Below are 17,807 nucleotides of genomic sequence, written 5' to 3'. Positions count from 1 at the left end.
TAGAGGGAGGGGGAGGAAGGGAGGGAGGGGGAGGAAAGGAGGGAGGAAGAAAAAGAGTGAGATATAGAGGGCGGGACTGAGATATAGAGGGAGGGGGAGGACGGGAGGGAGGGAGAAAGAGAGGGAGGGACTGAGATATAGAGGGAGGGGGAGGAAGGGAGGGAGGGAGAGGGAGTGGGAGGAAAGGAGGGATTGAGAAAGAGAGGGAGGGACTGAGATATAGAGGGAGGGGGAGGAAGGGAGGGAGGGAGAGGGAGGGGGAGGAAGGTAGGGAGAGAGAAAGAGAGGGAGGGACTGAGATATAGAGGGAGGGGGAGGAAGGGAGGGAGGGAGAGGGAGGGGGAGGAAAGGAGGGAGGGAGAAAGAGAGGGAGGGACTGAGATATAGAGGGAGGGGGAGGAAGGGAGGGAGGGGGAGGAAAGGAGGGAGGAAGAAAAAGAGGGAGGGACTGAGATATAGAGGGCGGGACTGAGATATAGAGGGAGGGGGAGGACGGGAGGGAGGGATTGAGATATAGAGGGAGGGGGAGGACAGGAGGGAGGGACTGAGATATAGAGGGAGGGGGAGGTCGGTAGGGAGGGACTGAGATATAGAGGAAGGGAGAAAGAGAGGGAGGGACTGAGATATAGAGGGAGGGACTGAGATATAGAGGGAGGGGAGGACGGGAGGGAGGGAGGGAGGGAGGGAGGGAAGAGGTTGGCGATGTAATGCAGACACCCAGATGACCAGACAAGACCAGAGATAAGGGAGTTGAACTTCCACCCCGTCTGACGACGACTCAAGTTCAGCCGGGCAAACACACCTGGCAGACGCAATCGCATGCAGACACACAGACACAGACACACACACACACACACAAACACAGAGAGACACACACACACACAGACACACACACACACTCACACACAGACACATAGATAACTCTCTATGGCTGGTGATGATATTCCAAGACAATGAGAGGTGTCATAGTTTGTATATTAACTGCAAGTGTGTGTGTTTGTGTGTGTCTGTCTGTATGTGTGTGCGTGTGTGCACGTTTGCATGTGTGAGTGTCATCCCAAACTAAATACCTTAGGTATTTAGGTAAACAACCAACAATTCCATAAATGTATGTAATACTTTTTATTTTTCATTTTTTCAAGACAAAATGGCTGAGTGTAGAGAATAACGCAGACAACCGTTGTTGAAAAAAAGAGTGGCATCTCCAAAAGAACAAGAACTCAACAGAAGAGAGTAGAATTCCCAGAAACTGAGTGGTGTGGTCAATGACATTTGGTCATTAAAAATACATCAGATATTCAACAAGAGAGAGAAAATGTATTGATTCCTGCTGTGTGTGACTCTGTTTTCAACAAAGCTGTGTATAGTCGTAATAAATAGGGACGTTCACTGTCGGAGGCCAAGTTCAAGTTCAGTTCAGAGTAATCAGCGTTTAGAACAGACAGGAAAAAATGGCTGAAAACCACAAACGTACCAATGTAGCATTGTCATGTACACAAAACATGTAGCCTACTTTACTGTACCAGCTCAAGCAGCCTTTTCTTTTCCCACCCCAATCATTCCTGTTTTCATTAGAAATGTTTTGCAAATGAGATTTACCACTTAAAAAAATAACAAAAAACATAAAGCACCATGCACTGTTTAGCAATGAAAAATAGACTTATTAAAATAAAACGGCTAAAACGATTTCCAGATTGATGTCCTTTTTTAATCAATTGACTGCATAATGACTGGAATAGTTCTTACTTCATTGATGTGACTGGAATGTGGTCAGGTGGTCGAGAGGAACGGACAGTAGAAAGTTACACTACCAAGAACCCAACAATAGCTTGTGTTACTGCATATAAAATGACAGGAGAGGAAAAAAACATATTTAAAAAAAAAACAAAACCGAAAAATAAGACATATACAACCCCCTGTGTTACCATGTTGTGGCACATTCCGACGGGACTGCTTGGAAAAGCCATTACATGGCTCCTCTTATCCATAGAACGCCACAACGTTTCAATTTTCAAAAACATACTTAATTTTTGTTCAAGCGTACAAATTATTCACACTATAATAGTATTATCCTGCCAAATTAAGAAAATATATACGGTGGCAGCTGGTTGGGCATTTTTTTCTTCCACTACTGAAAAGAGTACATTGAAACCTTTTAAAGAGAACAAGCGAACAGTTGAAAATACAGGCTTCAACATAAATACTACAAGTGCCTACGCTAAGTGAACATTAATTTCAAATACCATTCTAAATACAGGTACAAGTAGACCGTAAATGTGTATTTTAGCATAGGAACATGAGTGTGCATTTTCCTATGTTTTTTAAGTTCTCTCTATATATTCACATATAATCATAAAATCTCTCGCCGATGAAAATGTTGTTTAACCTGAAGACCTGTGTATATAGCAAAAAAGGCAAAAAGATGAGAGTCCTGTTCATTTCATATTCATAATATAGTGATAGAATCTTGAGCATAATCATCAAGATTTAACGAGAAACCCCAAAAAATATCATCAAAACAATCTTAAATAAAGTCTCCCCTAAAGATATTGAAGTGTTACATTAAAAAACAGAGTTTATTTATTCATTTTTATAAAATTTGTGGTAGGAAAAAAAAATCTTGCGCTATTTGAGCAGCAAGGTTTCTTTCTTTCTTTCTGAAGCAGGAGGGAGTATGGCGGTTCCTGCATTGATACTGTATTACCCAGAGGCCCCGAAAACCGCTAGGCCCCCTGGGAAACAAAATGGCTGGCGACGGTTTCTCGTTTCACTCTTATCTGCATGAAGCAATGACACCACATCAATCGGTCTGCATTAGAGCAAAGATTTCCCTTGAGTGTCCACCTGTAAACTGGGAAAATTGAACAGTGCACATATTTCATCCTGGGAAAAGTCCCAGTTCTTATTATTTTATACTCAACCGACTGTACCTCCGATTAGAGAGACAGATACAGGATCCAAGGCAGAGTGACAAGTGCTTTACCAACAACATTGTGAAAGGGGGGTTGATGTAAGTCTGTAAAATCAAAACAACAGCGGTGAGGTCTAACGTGTCAACTCAAAGAGCACAAACCGATGTGAAAGATTCAACTGATGTAAAAAAAAATTGAGGGGGGGGGGGGGTGTGTTTTACTGAATACACTTCTCAAAATTGTTCTTAAATTATAATTTTTTTGACTTTCCAATTAGTTTAAGAGGCAACATTTCAGCTTTTTAGGAAATCTGACATGACATGCGGACAAAAAGAAATAAGAGCTTGTTAAAAAGCTTATAATGCATTTACAAATTATGAATTGATCCAAATCTGGTCATTCCGTGCCCCCAACCCCACCCCCTTTTCAAAATCAGCCTGACATGTCAGAACTAAGAAAAACAAGTCTTCAGGTGCCCAGCCGCCACAGCAACACACTGTCATGGCCGACTCACCGAAGATCCCAGCAACAAGGACAACAACATAGTTTTGTGCTACTTACAAAAAACTGTAAAACCTTTCATTTCAAAACAAAACACTCCAACACATTAAGAGCTTAAGTTTACAGAATTATAACAACTCATTATTACATTTAGTACCCCTATGTAAGGTACCAAACAAAACACAAATAAAACCCTTTACATAAACACCACATAATCCCCAAATAGCATGTAGCTAGCATGCCAGTAAACAGAATGAGCATCTGAAGTATATTATACAATGAGTCAGGCAGATAAAATGATTTACCAGAAATATATATTTTTTGTTTCAACTGGTTCCTTGTGTTTCGCTGGGTCACGGAGGACGATGTCATATTGTACAGGCGCTTGATGCAAGAACCTGTTATTCCCCCGTTAAAACACATGCCCGCTAGCTATCGTTTGTAGCTGAATCTCCGAGCTTATAGCAAAAAGGAGGATTAACTAATGCAGGTAAAATATTCCAAGGCACATTTTTTTTGCTTTTTCAAACGATAACTCTTCATTTCAAATTGACCACCACTATATCTTCTAAAAGAAAAGCTAAGCGGCTACAGTTTCCTAGGCAAACCCAATTGATATGTTTAACCCAGTAACGGACAGAAAATATTTTTAAATGATCAGCCAAAATTTGACCCTGCCTTTTTGTAGTTCAGGGTTAGACCATTCACACTGCCCACCATGTTTCCAACACCAAACTATACAAGATATGTAAAACAGTACGTATATGCAGCATGGGGGTTTTCTTCCTCTTATCCTTTTCTTTTTTTAAATCAAAAGTACCAACCAACAGCAACACAATTACAACCAGCCAACCAATGAAGGACAATTTTCTCTAAGTAGCCAAAACACACTGAGCATGCCGTCCAGTTACAAAAGTACAAAACATGTAAATTATTGCACAATAGAAAGGCTCAAAAGTTTTTGTGTCCGATGCAATAGTATTGCCCCAAATATGGATCAGCTTTTTCAAAGGTACAGGGTTTTTGACTGGTGTCTAAGCCCTGTCAGTCTCCCCAGCTTTTGCCATGATTCAGCGAATCAGGGAGCTGCCCTGCCTCCCCTACTCAGTCTTAATTTCCAGCGTGGTTGGCATGGGTTGATCGCTGTGCCACTTCTTCATGTGTTTCTCTAGAGTGCTGTACACACTGAAAGGCATGTGGCAGATTTCACATTTATAAACGTCCTTGCCCATCTGGCCGTGGGTCTTCATGTGGCGAGTGAGCTTGCTGCTCTGGGCGCAGGCGTAGCTGCACAGGTCACACTTGTATGGCCTCTCTCCCGTGTGGCTGCGCCGGTGCACTGTCAGGTTGCTGCAGTTCTTGAAGATCTTGCCGCAGTACTCGCAAGTGTCGCTCCGCCGGCTGCCATCCTTGGAGCTGGGGCGCCCGCCGCTCCCTGACAGGTGGGGGGTGCTGGCCCCACTCCCCGTCCCACTGTGGCCCGAGGCCCCGCAGCCGCCGTCCATCTCCTCGGGAGGCGTGGAGTAGCGCAGGCTGCCGTTCTCGGAGGAGTGCTCGGAGGATGTGGCGAAGGGCGATTGTCTGGTGGAGTACTCTCCAAAGTTGAGTATGGGGTCCTTGAGTTGTCGGGAGGCGGCATAGCCGGCCAGCCACTGGGAGTAGACGTTATCTGTGTTGGGGATGGTGGGCGTGGGAGGATCCAGTTCTTTCTCCACCTTGATACGCTTGGTCATGGTGCTGAGGGACCCGGGGCTCCCCATCAGGAGCTTCCTGGTCAGGGCCTCATTAGAGAGAGGACCCAGGCCATTGGCTGTTGGGGTGGTGCCACAGACCTTGTCGGCCCGGTCCGACTCCAGTGCCAAGTCCTCTTCACAGGCGTCCCGGGGAGTGCTCCGTCGGTGGGGATGGGAGTGGGGGTGGAGTGCCTGGCTGTTCTGGTGGTGCCGGGTCCCTTCCAACAGCAGGCTGAAATGATAATCGGTCTTCTCACCTTCCTCAGTCTCCATCTCTTCATCTGCCTCCTCTCCTTCTTCCTCCTCTTCCTCCTCTTCTTCCTCGTCTCCCTCTTCCTCTTCATCTCCCTCCTCCTCCTCTTCTTCCTCTTCCTCCTCCTCACCATTCTCAAGCAGGCCGTTGTTCTCACTCTTGAACTTGGCCACCACGGACTTGAGGGCGTTGGTAGCGCTGCCCACCAGGTCGCTGGTGCCTGGGTCGGGTGAGCTGGCGGTGGATAGGCCGTCATCCGACTTGGTGTTGAGGGAGTTCTTCTGAGAGTGCGTCTTCATGTGGCGCTTCAGCTTGCTGGCCTGGGTGCAGGCGTGGTTGCACAGGTGGCATTTGTAGGGCTTCTCTCCTGTGTGGCTGCGCCGGTGCACGATCAGGTTGCTCTGGAACTTGAAGGTCTTCCCGCAGAACTCGCACGACTTGGCCTTAAGCGGCGTAGTAGGCTGGGCCGGGTTGGGGGTGGAGCGGAAGCCGGACGAGGGCGACTGGGAGGTGGAGAGGGGAGGCGTGGCCGAGAAGGGGGGCTTGGAGCCCGGCTGGAAGGGCTGCAGCAGCCGTTGTATGGGCTTGTTGGGCGACAGGGGTGGGGAGGCCCCCGTGGGGTTACCTGCCAGCTCCCGCAGTCTCCTTGAGAAGTCCATGGCGGGCTGTGGGTCCAGGACCACTGAGTTGAGCCGCATCACCCTGTCGAAGGCGCTTGGGTGATGGGTGGCCAGCGCCAGGTTCTCTGGGCTCAGGTGGTGCCGTGGAGGCGGACTAAACAGAGGAGGCGTCCGGGGGTAGCGCCCCTCGTGGGGGACAGAGGTGGCCCCTTCCCGGCCAGACCCGGACCCAGGCAATCTCAGCAGACTGAAGGGGCTCCCATCGGCCAGGTGGACACCGTGGAGGGGGGGCTGGGAGGTGCAGTCACCCCCCATCCCAGGCGGGGCGGCAACCCTGGGGGTGAGGGGGCTGCCTGGCTCGCTCTCCAGATAGATGCGGAAGCCGTGGGTGTTCTGGGCGTGCTGGAGCAGGAACCAGGCACTGCTGAACGGATGCTTGCAGGTCGTACACGTGTAACTACTGGGCTCATCCTTATCTGTGAATAGGAGAGAGAAAGAAGAAGGGTTACTTGACTGAAAGAGATTGAGGACCTCTAGGATTACTAGTCAGTAACACTTCATTTTTCAGTTCGACAACAAAGATATCCATTGTATTTTATAAATAATTCAGCTTCAGTTTTTACCAGCTTAATTAATACACTGAGATTTAAACATGCATTCAATTACACAGCCCATCTAAACAACACCAGCAACGAGATCTCAATCAGTGTATACAATTTACACAGACGAGGAGGTAATTAGGAATATTTTAAACAATAATTGAATTTCAATGGCCCTTGCACGATGACCTGAGATTTGCCTGACAATGCGTTTGTAATCTCGTTAAACACACTCAACCATCCTCCATAGATGTGTTTAGAGAATTAGAGGGGCTAAAGTAGAACATGTATCTAATGCTGACACATTTACAGTTCACATTTTAGTCATTTAGCAGATACTATTAGCCAGAGCGACTTACAGTTAGTGCATTCATCTTAAGATAGATAAGTGGGACAACCACAGCCATAGTAAATACATTTTCCTAAATAGAGTAGCTAACTACAAAGTCAGAGCTAGTAAGGGGGAAAAAAGTTAATGAAATACTTTATAAAAAATATACAGTGATGGAAAAAAGTATTTGATCCCCTGCTGATTTTATACGTTTTCCCACTGACAAAGAAATGATCAGTAATTTTAATGGTAGGTTTATTTGAACAGTGAGAGACAGAATAACAACAAAAAAATCCAGAAAAACACATGTCAAAAATGTTATACATTTATTTGCATTTTAATGAGGGAAATACAGTGCCGTGCGAAAGTATTCGGCCCCCTTGAACTTTGCGACCTTTTGCCACATTTCAGGCTTCAAACTTAAAGATATAAAACATAAAGCAAAATCTACAATGGAATGGTTCAAAAATAAACATATCCAGGTGTTAGAAAGGCCAAGTCAAAGTCCAGACCTGAATCCAATCGAGAATCTGTGGAAAGAACTGAAAACTGCTGTTCACAAATGCTCTCCATCCAACCTCACTGAGCTCGAAAACATGTTTGAAGCCTGAAATGTGGCAAAAGGTCGCAAAGTTCAAGGGGGCCGAATACTTTCGCAAGGCACTGTAAGTATTTGACCCCCTCTCAATCAGAAAGATTTCTGGCTCCCAGGTGTCTTCTATACAGGTAACGAGCTGAGATTAGGAGTACACTCTTAAAGGGAGTGCTCCTAATCTCAGTTTGTTACCTGTATAAAAGACACCTGTCCACAGAAGCAATCAATCAGATTCCAAACTCTCCACCATGGCCAAGACCAAAGAGCTCTCCAAGGATGTCAGGGACAAGATTGAAGACCTACACAAGGCTGGAATGGGCTACAAGTCCATCGCCAAGCAGCTTGGTGAGAAGGTGACAACAGTTGGTGCGATTATTCGCAAATGGAAGAAGCACAAAATAACTGTCAATCTCCCTTGGCCTGGGGCTCCGTGCAAGATCTCACCTCGTGGAGTTGCAATGAACATGAGAACGGTGAGGAATCAGCCCAGAACTACACGGGAGGATCTTGTCAATGATCTCAAGGCAGCTGGGACCATAGTCATCAACAATTGGTAACACACTACGCCGTGAAGGACTGAAATCCTGCAGCGCCCGCAAGGTCCCTCTGCTCAAGAAAGTACATATACATGCCCTTCTGAAGTTTGCAAAATGAACAGCTGAATGATTCAGAGGACAACTGAGTGAAAGTGTTGTGGTCAGATGAGACCAAAATGGAGCTCTTTGGCATCAACTCAACTCGCTGTGTTTGGAGGAGGAGGAATGCTACCTATGACCCCAAGAACACCATCCCCACCGTCAAGCATTGAGGTGGAAATATTATGCTTTGGGGGGGTTTTTCTGCTAAGGGGACAGGACAACTTCACCGCATCAAAGGGATCATGGATGGGGCCATGTACCGTCAAATCTTGGGTAAGAACCTCCTTCCCTCAGCCAGGGCATTGAAAATGGGTCGTGGATGGGTATTCCAGCATGACAATGACCCAAAACACACGGCCAAGGCAACAAAGGAGTGGCTCAAGAAGAAGCACATTAAGGTCCTGGAGTTGCCTAGACAGTCTCCAGACCTTAATCCCATAGAAAATCTGTGGAGGGAGCTGAAGGTTCGAGTTGCCAAACCTTAATGACTTGGAGAAGATCTGCAAAGAGGAGTGGGACAAAATCCCTCCTGAGATGTGTGCACAAACCTGGTGGCCAACTACAAGAAACGTCTGAACTCTGATTGCCAACAAGGGTTTTGCCACCAAGTACTAAGTCATGTTTTGCAGAGGGGTCAAATACTTGTTTCCCTCATTAAAATGCAAATCAATTAATAACATTTTTGACATGCGTTTTTCTGGATTTTTTTGTTGTTATTCTGTCTCTCACTGTTCAAATAAACCTACCATTACAATTATAGCCGTATCATTTCTTTGTCAGTGGGCAAACGTACAAAATCAGCAGGGGATCAAATACTTTTTTCCCTCATATATATATATATATAGTACCAGTCAAAAGTTTGGACACACTTACTCAGTCCAAGATATTTCTTTATTTTTACTATTTTCTACATTGTAGCATAATAGTGAAGACATCAAAACTATGAAATGACACATATGGAATCATGTAGTCACCAAAAAAGTGTTAAACAAATGAAAATATATTTCATATTTGAGATTCTTCAAAGCAACCAGCTTCCTGAGGTAGTCACTTGAAATGCATTTAAATTAACAGGGGTGCCGTGTTAAAAGTTCATTTCTGGAATTTCTTTCATTCTTAACGCGTTTAAGACAATCAGTGTTGTGACAAGGTAGGGGTGGTATACAGAAGATAGCCTTATTTGATAAAAGACCAAGTCCATATTATGGCAAGAACAGCTCAAATAAGCAAAGAGCAACATCAGTCCATCATTACTTTAAGACATGAAGGTCAGTGAATCCAGAAAATGTCAAGAACTTAGAAAGGTTCTTCAAGTGAAGTCATAAAAACCATCAAACGCTATGATGAAACTGTCTCTCATGAGGACCACCACAGGAAAGGAAGACCCAAAGTTACCTCTGCTACAGAGGATAAGTTCATTACAGTTACCAGCCTCAGAAATTGCAGCCCAAATAACTGCTGCACAGAGTTCAAGTAACAGACACATCTCAACATCAACTGTTCAGAGGAGACTGTGTGAATCAGGCCTTCATGGTAGAATTGCTGCAAAGAAACCACTACTAAAGGACACCAATAATAAGAAGATACTTGCTTTAGCCAAGAAACACGAGCAATGAACATTAGACCGGTGGAAATCGATCCCTTGGTCTGATGAGTCTAAATGTTAGATTTTTGTGTAGGTGAACGGATGATCTCCGCACATGTGGTTCCCACCGTGAAGCATGGAGGAGGAGGTGTGATGGTGTGGGGGTGCTTTGCTGGTGACACTGTCGGTGACAAAAAAGGAGAGAGCCAGAGAATGATTTGAGGGTGGTGCTATGAAAATGCATTTCATGTATTATTATTCTATTTGGGATAGTTTCATGGTTTACAGCTTGATTTGAAATCCTCTCAGGTGAATAGAAAAGAAGAATAGAGAAAAGAGAAGTGAGATATGCAAAGTAGCACATTCTCTACACCACTCCTCAAATGTGCCTCTTCTCTTTCATCTCTGCTTTCGTTTCTTCTCTCCTTTTGTTTCTTATCCCTTTTTTCTGTTTTGTTTTATCTGTCAGGCAGGCAGGCAGACACTTAACCAAAAACATGAATGTGCTGCCAGCTATAAAGATTAGCCGTTGCTAAGATGGCGGACGGAGCAGAAGCCCAGCCTTGCTGTACCCCACTGTGGCTGTCAAGGCTAGGGGTGAGGAGGACACTGTGCAGGCTGGGCTCCCGCTGCTAGAGCAGCCTGAAGGAGGAGAAGAAGAATGCGGTGAAAAACAGATTCTCACGTGTCGGCCTCCCTGCCACCCTGGCCCTCTCATGACAATTCCACTTAAAGAGTCACTCTTTGATATGTACGGCCCTTGTCAATGATATAGCTATACCCATTGATCCATTCATCCCTCAGCTTTATAGCAAACTGAGTGGGGCTGCCGTTTTGTTGTTTTTCAAATCAAGGGTTGGGCCTTTAAAGGCCAGCAAGCAACAGGGAAATGTGCACCCAATCAAAGGCAGCTCCACAGAACCTTTTTTATTTTTCACTGAAAAGAGATCTGGGGGGCTGGCAAATTATGGATCATTACAATCCGCAAAAATTACAGTTAATTGCTGCCACCTGCAAGGGGCTCTGACCTCCTATGGATTTTTTCCGTCATAAAAAGGCAATTTGCCCACGTTCTGCCTTTCCACATATACTCACATGTAAAAATACACTGAGTTTTTGGGGGGGTCATTATACCTCCATGTAGTGGAGGTGTAGCAGCCTATACACCTTATGTAAAATTTGATTTGATTTGATTTACACGAAACCAAAGACCCACATTACTCTTAAAACGTTCCTTTACAACCAAGCTTTGTGGTCCAGTTCTGCTTGGATTTTACGGTGATCTGCAACCCTTTCCTGACAACACGTGCCACCCTACAGTCTCCCTATGTGGGGAAACTGATGTTGTTGAAAAGGACGAGGCAGGAGGAGAACGGCTCACGTGGCGTATACACCTTCTCTTCCTCTGAGGCCTACACCTGTCTATCTGTCGGAGGAGGATCGAGGCACACGCGTGGCGTATACACCTTCTCTTCCTCTGAGGCCTACACCTGTCTATCTGTCGGAGGAGGATTGAGGCACACGCGTGGGGTATACACCTTCTCTTCCTCTGAGGCCTACACCTGTCTATCTGTCGGAGGAGGATCGAGGCACACGCGTGGGGTATACACCTTCTCTTCCTCTGAGGCCTACACCTGTCTATCTGTCGGAGGAGGATCGAGGCACACGCGTGGGGTATACACCTTCTCTTCCTCTGAGGCCTACACCTGTCTATCTGTCGGAGGAGGAGGATCGAGGCACAAGCGTGGGGTAGCGCGGCGTGAAGTTGCCAGGCGTGAAGGTTCCATTCGTAATGGCTGCCTGAGACGACAGTTGTGAAGGACAGTGGAGCGCCACAACACGGCCGGCCCCTAAATCATTTGCCTATACATCAGAAACATCCATCTCTCGCTGTGCAATCATCTGGTGACGTTTGAAACATCCCTGCTCACGAGACGACAACACAGAACAGTGTGGATAATTGATGCCCTCGTCATATTGATTGGCACTGAGCCGGACCAATGTGACGTACCCATTCCCACCCGCCTGTCCGGCAGACACAAAACAACAAAAAGAAGATATCTAAATTGGCCTTGACTAGACTATGGGTGCTTCTCAAATGGAACTCTATTCCCAATATAGTATTGACCAGGGCCCATAGGGGGCCATTTGGCTCGCAGCCTATCCCTCTCTAATGATCCCGGCTCAAAGGGAAGGACAGCGTGTGAGGAAGCAGAGAAACACGTCCTGACAGGGCATTTGATGGCCTTGAAGATTACGAAAAGGGAAGGAATATGTGAGCTTGGGGGAATTATCTTCTGAAATTTCTCTAGTCCTCCAATGGAAAGAAAAAGAAGAGAACCCTTTCAGCGAGCGGTCTCCAGATTCTAGAAGCTCTAAAGCTAAAAACTAAGTCGAGGTCCCTTTGAAATAGGACCAGGAGAGGAGAGACTGGGCTGAAACCAAGGCTGGGGAGAAGGATTACGGAGATAGGGGGGAGGGGAGGAGAGGAGAGGAGAGGAGAGGAGAGGAGAGGAGAGGAGAGGAGAGGAGAGGAGAGGAGAGAGAGAGAGAGAGAGAGAGAGAGAGAGAGAGAGAGAGAATAAAAGGAGAGAGAAAGAGAGATAGAGAATAGAAGAGATGGAGAGAGGGAGCGCGAGAGAGCGAGAAAGAAAGAACGAAAAGAGGAATAACAGAAAAAGAGGATAACAAGCCTACCAAGGACATTGCAGCCCGTCGCAACACAAAGCAGAAGAGGGCTATTACAGCGTCTTCCTCTGTACAATGCACTGCTATCACCAGAGAATATGATCCGCAGCCATGCAAAGAGCACAAGGACAAATGGGAAAGGACATGTTAAACAGCAAGATATTGCCCATATGGCCCATTCGGCAGGATCACATGTATTCCAATACTGTCTCAGCCAGTCAGACAGAAGGAGACAAGGCCAGGCTAGACAAAGCAATAGTGATGGGATGATTATAAACAGTCTAGTCTAGGGAGGTGCTGCAGCCTGCAGCCACTTTGTACACGCAGATCCAGACCCTCTCATTGTTCCCCTGCTGCAATATGCACCTCCACACCCCCTACTCCCAACCCTCCGCCCCCGTAACCCCTCACCCCCCTACACTAGTGTCAGTATCAGCCAGACCCCCTCCACCCCAACTGAACCCCTACCACTCAAACACAGCGACACACAAACAACAGCCGTTGGCTACAATCAACAATGACCTTGAACCCTGAGGTAACAAGTTCACAACGCCACGGTAACAACTCTCCGTCCCCAAGCCAACTTTCTACTGTTCCTGCAAGGACTTGACTTTTCCACCATTTTGTTTTGTTCTTGACCAACCCCTGCTAAGTCTCTCTCTCCTCCTCCCGACCGTCCCAACTGGCTCTCACAGATATCGGTCATTGACGTAATGGAGGAATGTTGTTATAGGATTAGAAAGGCATCGGAGGAGGAGCGAGAGAGCCAGGAGAACACTGTATGTCAGCTCAGCCATTTTGGACTTCCACCCGAAAAGTGATTATACTAATAACGGTCCCTGCCAATATTCCTAAGTGTTTCTGGGTGTTGGTAGGAGTGATCGGGGAGGATATGGAGACCTCTTCAGAGTGCTGTGATAGAAAGTGTAAATGTGACTACTAGTCTGTTCATGTCATTCGTGGATTCATGGACAAGAGACTGGTGATGGAGGAGAATGGGGGGGGGGGGGGGTCCAGTCTGCCATTAGCTTTCCCGTGTGTGTGTGTGTGTGTGTGTGTCTGCCCTCTCTCCATCAGTATTCACCCCAACGCGGTGGGTCCCAGGTGGTCGCGGCCCTGCTCGCTCTCACACACACACACACACACACACACACACACACACACACACACACACACACACACACACACACACACACACACACACACACACACACACACACACACACACACACACACACACACACACACACACACACACACACACACAGTTGCCTTTGTCCCAGGCCAGACTACTTTGTGGTGCACTGAGCCACTGGCCACCAACAAAGAGCCTGTCTGACCAACACTTATTCTGAAACAAGGCCTGATGCAGGAAATGCGGCTTACCAACGAGAAAACACAGTGAGGGAGAAGAGAGAAGGGGAGAGCTAACCGTGTTCTAACAAACAGTCTGTCCGGGGATTCCAGGTTTGAAAAACAGACATTAGTGTGGCAACAGCAAGGTTCAGTCAGACTGCTAACCCACTGACTACACACATCAAACAGAAAGGAAAGAAGAGAGTCTGAGAGAAAGAACAAAAAGAGAGAGAGAGAGAGAGAGAGAGAGAGAGAGAGAGAGAGAGAGAGAGAGAGTGAGCGTGCAGAAAAAGACAGACTAGACACATCACAAGGAAAGAAAAGAGTCAGAGAGAGAGACCGAGACAGAAAGAAAGAACTTGGCTGGCATGAAGGGAGATTTACTGTGAGATAACTGACTACGTGAAGCCTGGTGGTCTTTGGTTTGGGCACTAGCTCTGTCTAGCTGTGTACTGTGCCAGTAAGTAATGTGTTCTGCGTTGGATCGAATCTCAAATCACTTTCATACTTATTACCTTTCCACAGTCATGAAAGATGATAGGAGCAGCCAGGACCGTGACTGTGTTTCTCTGACCCACTAGAACCATTAGAGACAGATGATAGGAGCAGCCAGGACCGGGACTGTGTTTCTCTGACCCACTAGAACCATTAGAGACAGATGATAGGAGCAGCCAGGCCCGGGACTGTGTTTCTCTGACCCACTAGAACCATTAGAGACAGATGATAGGAGCAGCCAGGACCGGGACTGTGTTTCTCTGACCCACTAGAACCATTAGAGACAGATGATAGGAGCAGCCAGGACTGGGACTGTGTTTCTCTGACCCACTAGAACCATTAGAGACAGATGATAGGAGCAGCCAGGACCGGGACTGTGTTTCTCTGACCCACTAGAACCATTAGAGACAGATGATAGGAGCAGCCAGGCCCGGGACTGTGTTTCTCTGACCCACTAGAACCATTAGAGACAGATGATAGGAGCAGCCAGGACCGGGACTGTGTTTCTCTGACCCACTAGAACCATTAGAGACAGATGATAGGAGCAGCCAGGACTGGGACTGTGTTTCTCTGACCCACTAGAACCATTAGAGACAGATGATAGGAGCAGCCAGGACCGGGACTGTGTTTCTCTGACCCACTAGAACCATTAGAGACAGATGATAGGAGCAGCCAGGACTGGGACTGTGTTTCTCTGACCCACTAGAACCATTAGAGACAGATGATAGGAGCAGCCAGAACTGGGACTGTGTTTCTCTGACCCACTAGAACCATTAGAGACAGATGATAGGAGCAGCCAGAACTGGGACTGTGTTTCTCTGACCCACTAGAACCATTAGAGACAGATGATAGGAGCAGCCAGGACCGGGACTGTGTTTCTCTGACCCACTAGAACCATTCGAGACAGATGATAGGAGCAGCCAGGACCGGGACTGTGTTTCTCTGACCCACTAGAACCATTAGAGACAGATGATAGGAGCAGCCAGGACTGGGACTGTGTTTCTCTGACCCACTAGAACCATTAGAGACAGATGATAGGAGCAGCCAGAACCGGGACTGTGTTTCTCTGACCCACCAGAACCATTAGAGACAGATGATAGGAGCAGCCAGGACCGGGACTGTGTTTCTCTGACCCACTAGAACCATTAGAGACAGATGATAGGAGCAGCCAGGACTGGGACTGTGTTTCTCTGACCCACTAGAACCATTAGAGACAGATGATAGGAGCAGCCAGGACCGGGACTGTGTTTCTCTGACCCACTAGAACCATTAGAGACAGATGATAGGAGCAGCCAGGACTGGGACTGTGTTTCTCTGACCCACTAGAACCATTAGAGACAGATGATAGGAGCAGCCAGAACCGGGACTGTGTTTCTCTGACCCACTAGAACTATTAGAGACAGATGATAGGAGCAGCCAGGACTGGGACTGTGTTTCTCTGACCCACTAGAACCATTAGAGACAGATGATAGGAGCAGCCAGAACCGGGACTGTGTTTCTCTGACCCACTAGAACCATTAGAGACAGATGATAGGAGCAGCCAGAACTGGGACTGTGTTTCTCTGACCCACTAGAACCATTAGAGACAGATGATAGGAGCAGCCAGAACCGGGACGGTGTTTCTCTGACCCACTAGAACCATTAGAGACAGATGATAGGAGCAGCCAGGACCGGGACTGTGTGTCTCTGACCCACTAGAACCATTAGAGACAGATGATAGGAGCAGCCAGGACCGGGACTGTGTGTCTCTGACCCACTAGAACCATTAGAGACAGATGATAGGAACAGCCAGGACCGGGACTGTGTTTCTCTGACCCACTAGAACCATTAGAGACAGATGGTTACAGAGGACAAATTCACTGTAGGCACACACTGCACAATAGACAGAGCCGAGAGGGAGAGATAAAAAGGTGTGTCTGTCTGATTGTGTGTGCTTGTGTGTTCTTCTAAGAGCCTCAGTGTGTGTGAATTCCATTCATATATGAGTGTGTGTGTTTTCTCTGTGTGTGTGTGTAATGTGTCTGTCCGATGCCCGTTTCCTTTCCCGACCCCTGGACCTCTCCATCTCCAGTCGGTTGAACTCTGTTTGAACTGACCAGAAAGGGCATCCATCCATCTACATGACCTCCTGTCTTTCCCTATAGCCCAGTCAGAGTGCTCCGCGCTTGGGCATCTCGGTCTGACTGCCCCTGTAATGGGCCTGGTCTGTTTGTTCTCCCCTGTAGATCATTATATGCTACCTGCTGCTTACTGAGAGCTGTGTGTGTGTGTGTGTGTGTGTGTGTGTGTGTGTGTGTGTGTGTGTGTGTGTGTGTGTGTGTGTGTGTGTGTGTGTGTGTGTGTGTGTGTGCGCGTGTGGTCATAAGAAAGACATAATGGTACAGTATATAGACCTCTGGGTCATGAGGTTTAAACCAGTACAGTTAACGAGCCAATTACATAAACATTTGCATTAGACATGGCCTATTATGGACAATGATAATGTCCTTCACATTGTCATTGTTAACAGTTGTGTCCTTAAAGTCAAGCAGAGTGGATGGACAACAGAAAGGAAAGGAGACATCAGGGAAACCTCAGACTGCCGTGTGCCTGTTTCAATACATTATTCTACAGGTACTGTAGACGAGAAGACTTAATCAAGTCGGGTTATTTTTGGACGACTTCCCAGGCGGGCTCGGCTGTGTATCTTAGGGCGAGAGAGCAGAGATGAACATGGGCTGAAAGACTAGACGTTAGAGACTAGAGTGGACGTGTCGATGGCTCATTGGAAACGCACACAGCTTTGCTGATATCAATGAGGGAATAGCTGTCAATAGATGTTTCCCTCCATTTAGTTGCGTATTTCTTTCTAAGGGAGGGGGCCCCTTTGAGCACGCCATGCAGTAGGTCAGCAATCACTCTAGCAACTTTTCACTGGAGGGCCCAGACAGTGTTGAGAGAAGGAGAGAAGAAGAGGAGGAGCGGAGGAGAAGAGGAGAGGGGAGGGTGTTTAGGGTAGGGGGTAGTGGGGGTTAGGGCTAGGGGGCATCTACAGGCAGGGACCTGCAGACTGGCGATGCCACGAGAAGCTGGAAGGCTGGGAGGATACACAACACACACACACACACATACACACACACTCCCAGCCACACTCACACACACTCCCTCCACTGAGAGAATCCCTCCAGGGTGAGCAAACACTTCTGTCTGTCTGGTTCCGGTTGCTCACTCAATCCAATTCAAAGGGCTTTATTGGCATGGGAAACATAGGTTTACATTGACAAAGAAAGTGAAATAGATCATAAACTAAAGTGACATAAACAATCAAAAATGAACAGTAAACATTACACTCACAAAAGTATCAAAGAAATAGAGACATTTCATATTATTGTCTATATGCAGTTTCGTAATGACGTGCAAATGGTTAAAGTACACAAGGGAAAATAAATAAACATAAAGATCGGTTGTATTTACAATGGTGCTTGTTCTTCACTGGTTGCCCTTTTCTTGTGGCAACAGGTC

General features: G+C 46.8%; 1 protein-coding gene across 1 annotated transcript in view; it reads right to left on the bottom strand.

The window, feature by feature from the left end:
- Window positions 1-1,105: 1,105 nt before the first annotated feature.
- Window positions 1,106-17,807, bottom strand: part of LOC110485734 (BCL11 transcription factor A-like) — a 54,087-nt gene continuing 37,385 nt past the window's right edge. Inside the window, exon 3 of the mRNA XM_021556887.3 lies at window positions 1,106-6,495. Within this exon, the coding sequence (XP_021412562.3) occupies window positions 4,514-6,495 (1,982 nt within the window). The 3' untranslated portion in view covers window positions 1,106-4,513. The remainder of the gene's footprint in view (window positions 6,496-17,807) is intronic.

Source organism: Oncorhynchus mykiss, chromosome 13 (genome assembly GCF_057628025.1).
Source record: "Oncorhynchus mykiss isolate SJ-2025 chromosome 13, ASM5762802v1, whole genome shotgun sequence".
Classification (NCBI taxonomy): domain Eukaryota; kingdom Metazoa; phylum Chordata; class Actinopteri; order Salmoniformes; family Salmonidae; genus Oncorhynchus; species Oncorhynchus mykiss.
Note: the sequence above shows the minus strand (reverse complement) of the source record. Positions and strands in the feature narration are given on the sequence as shown.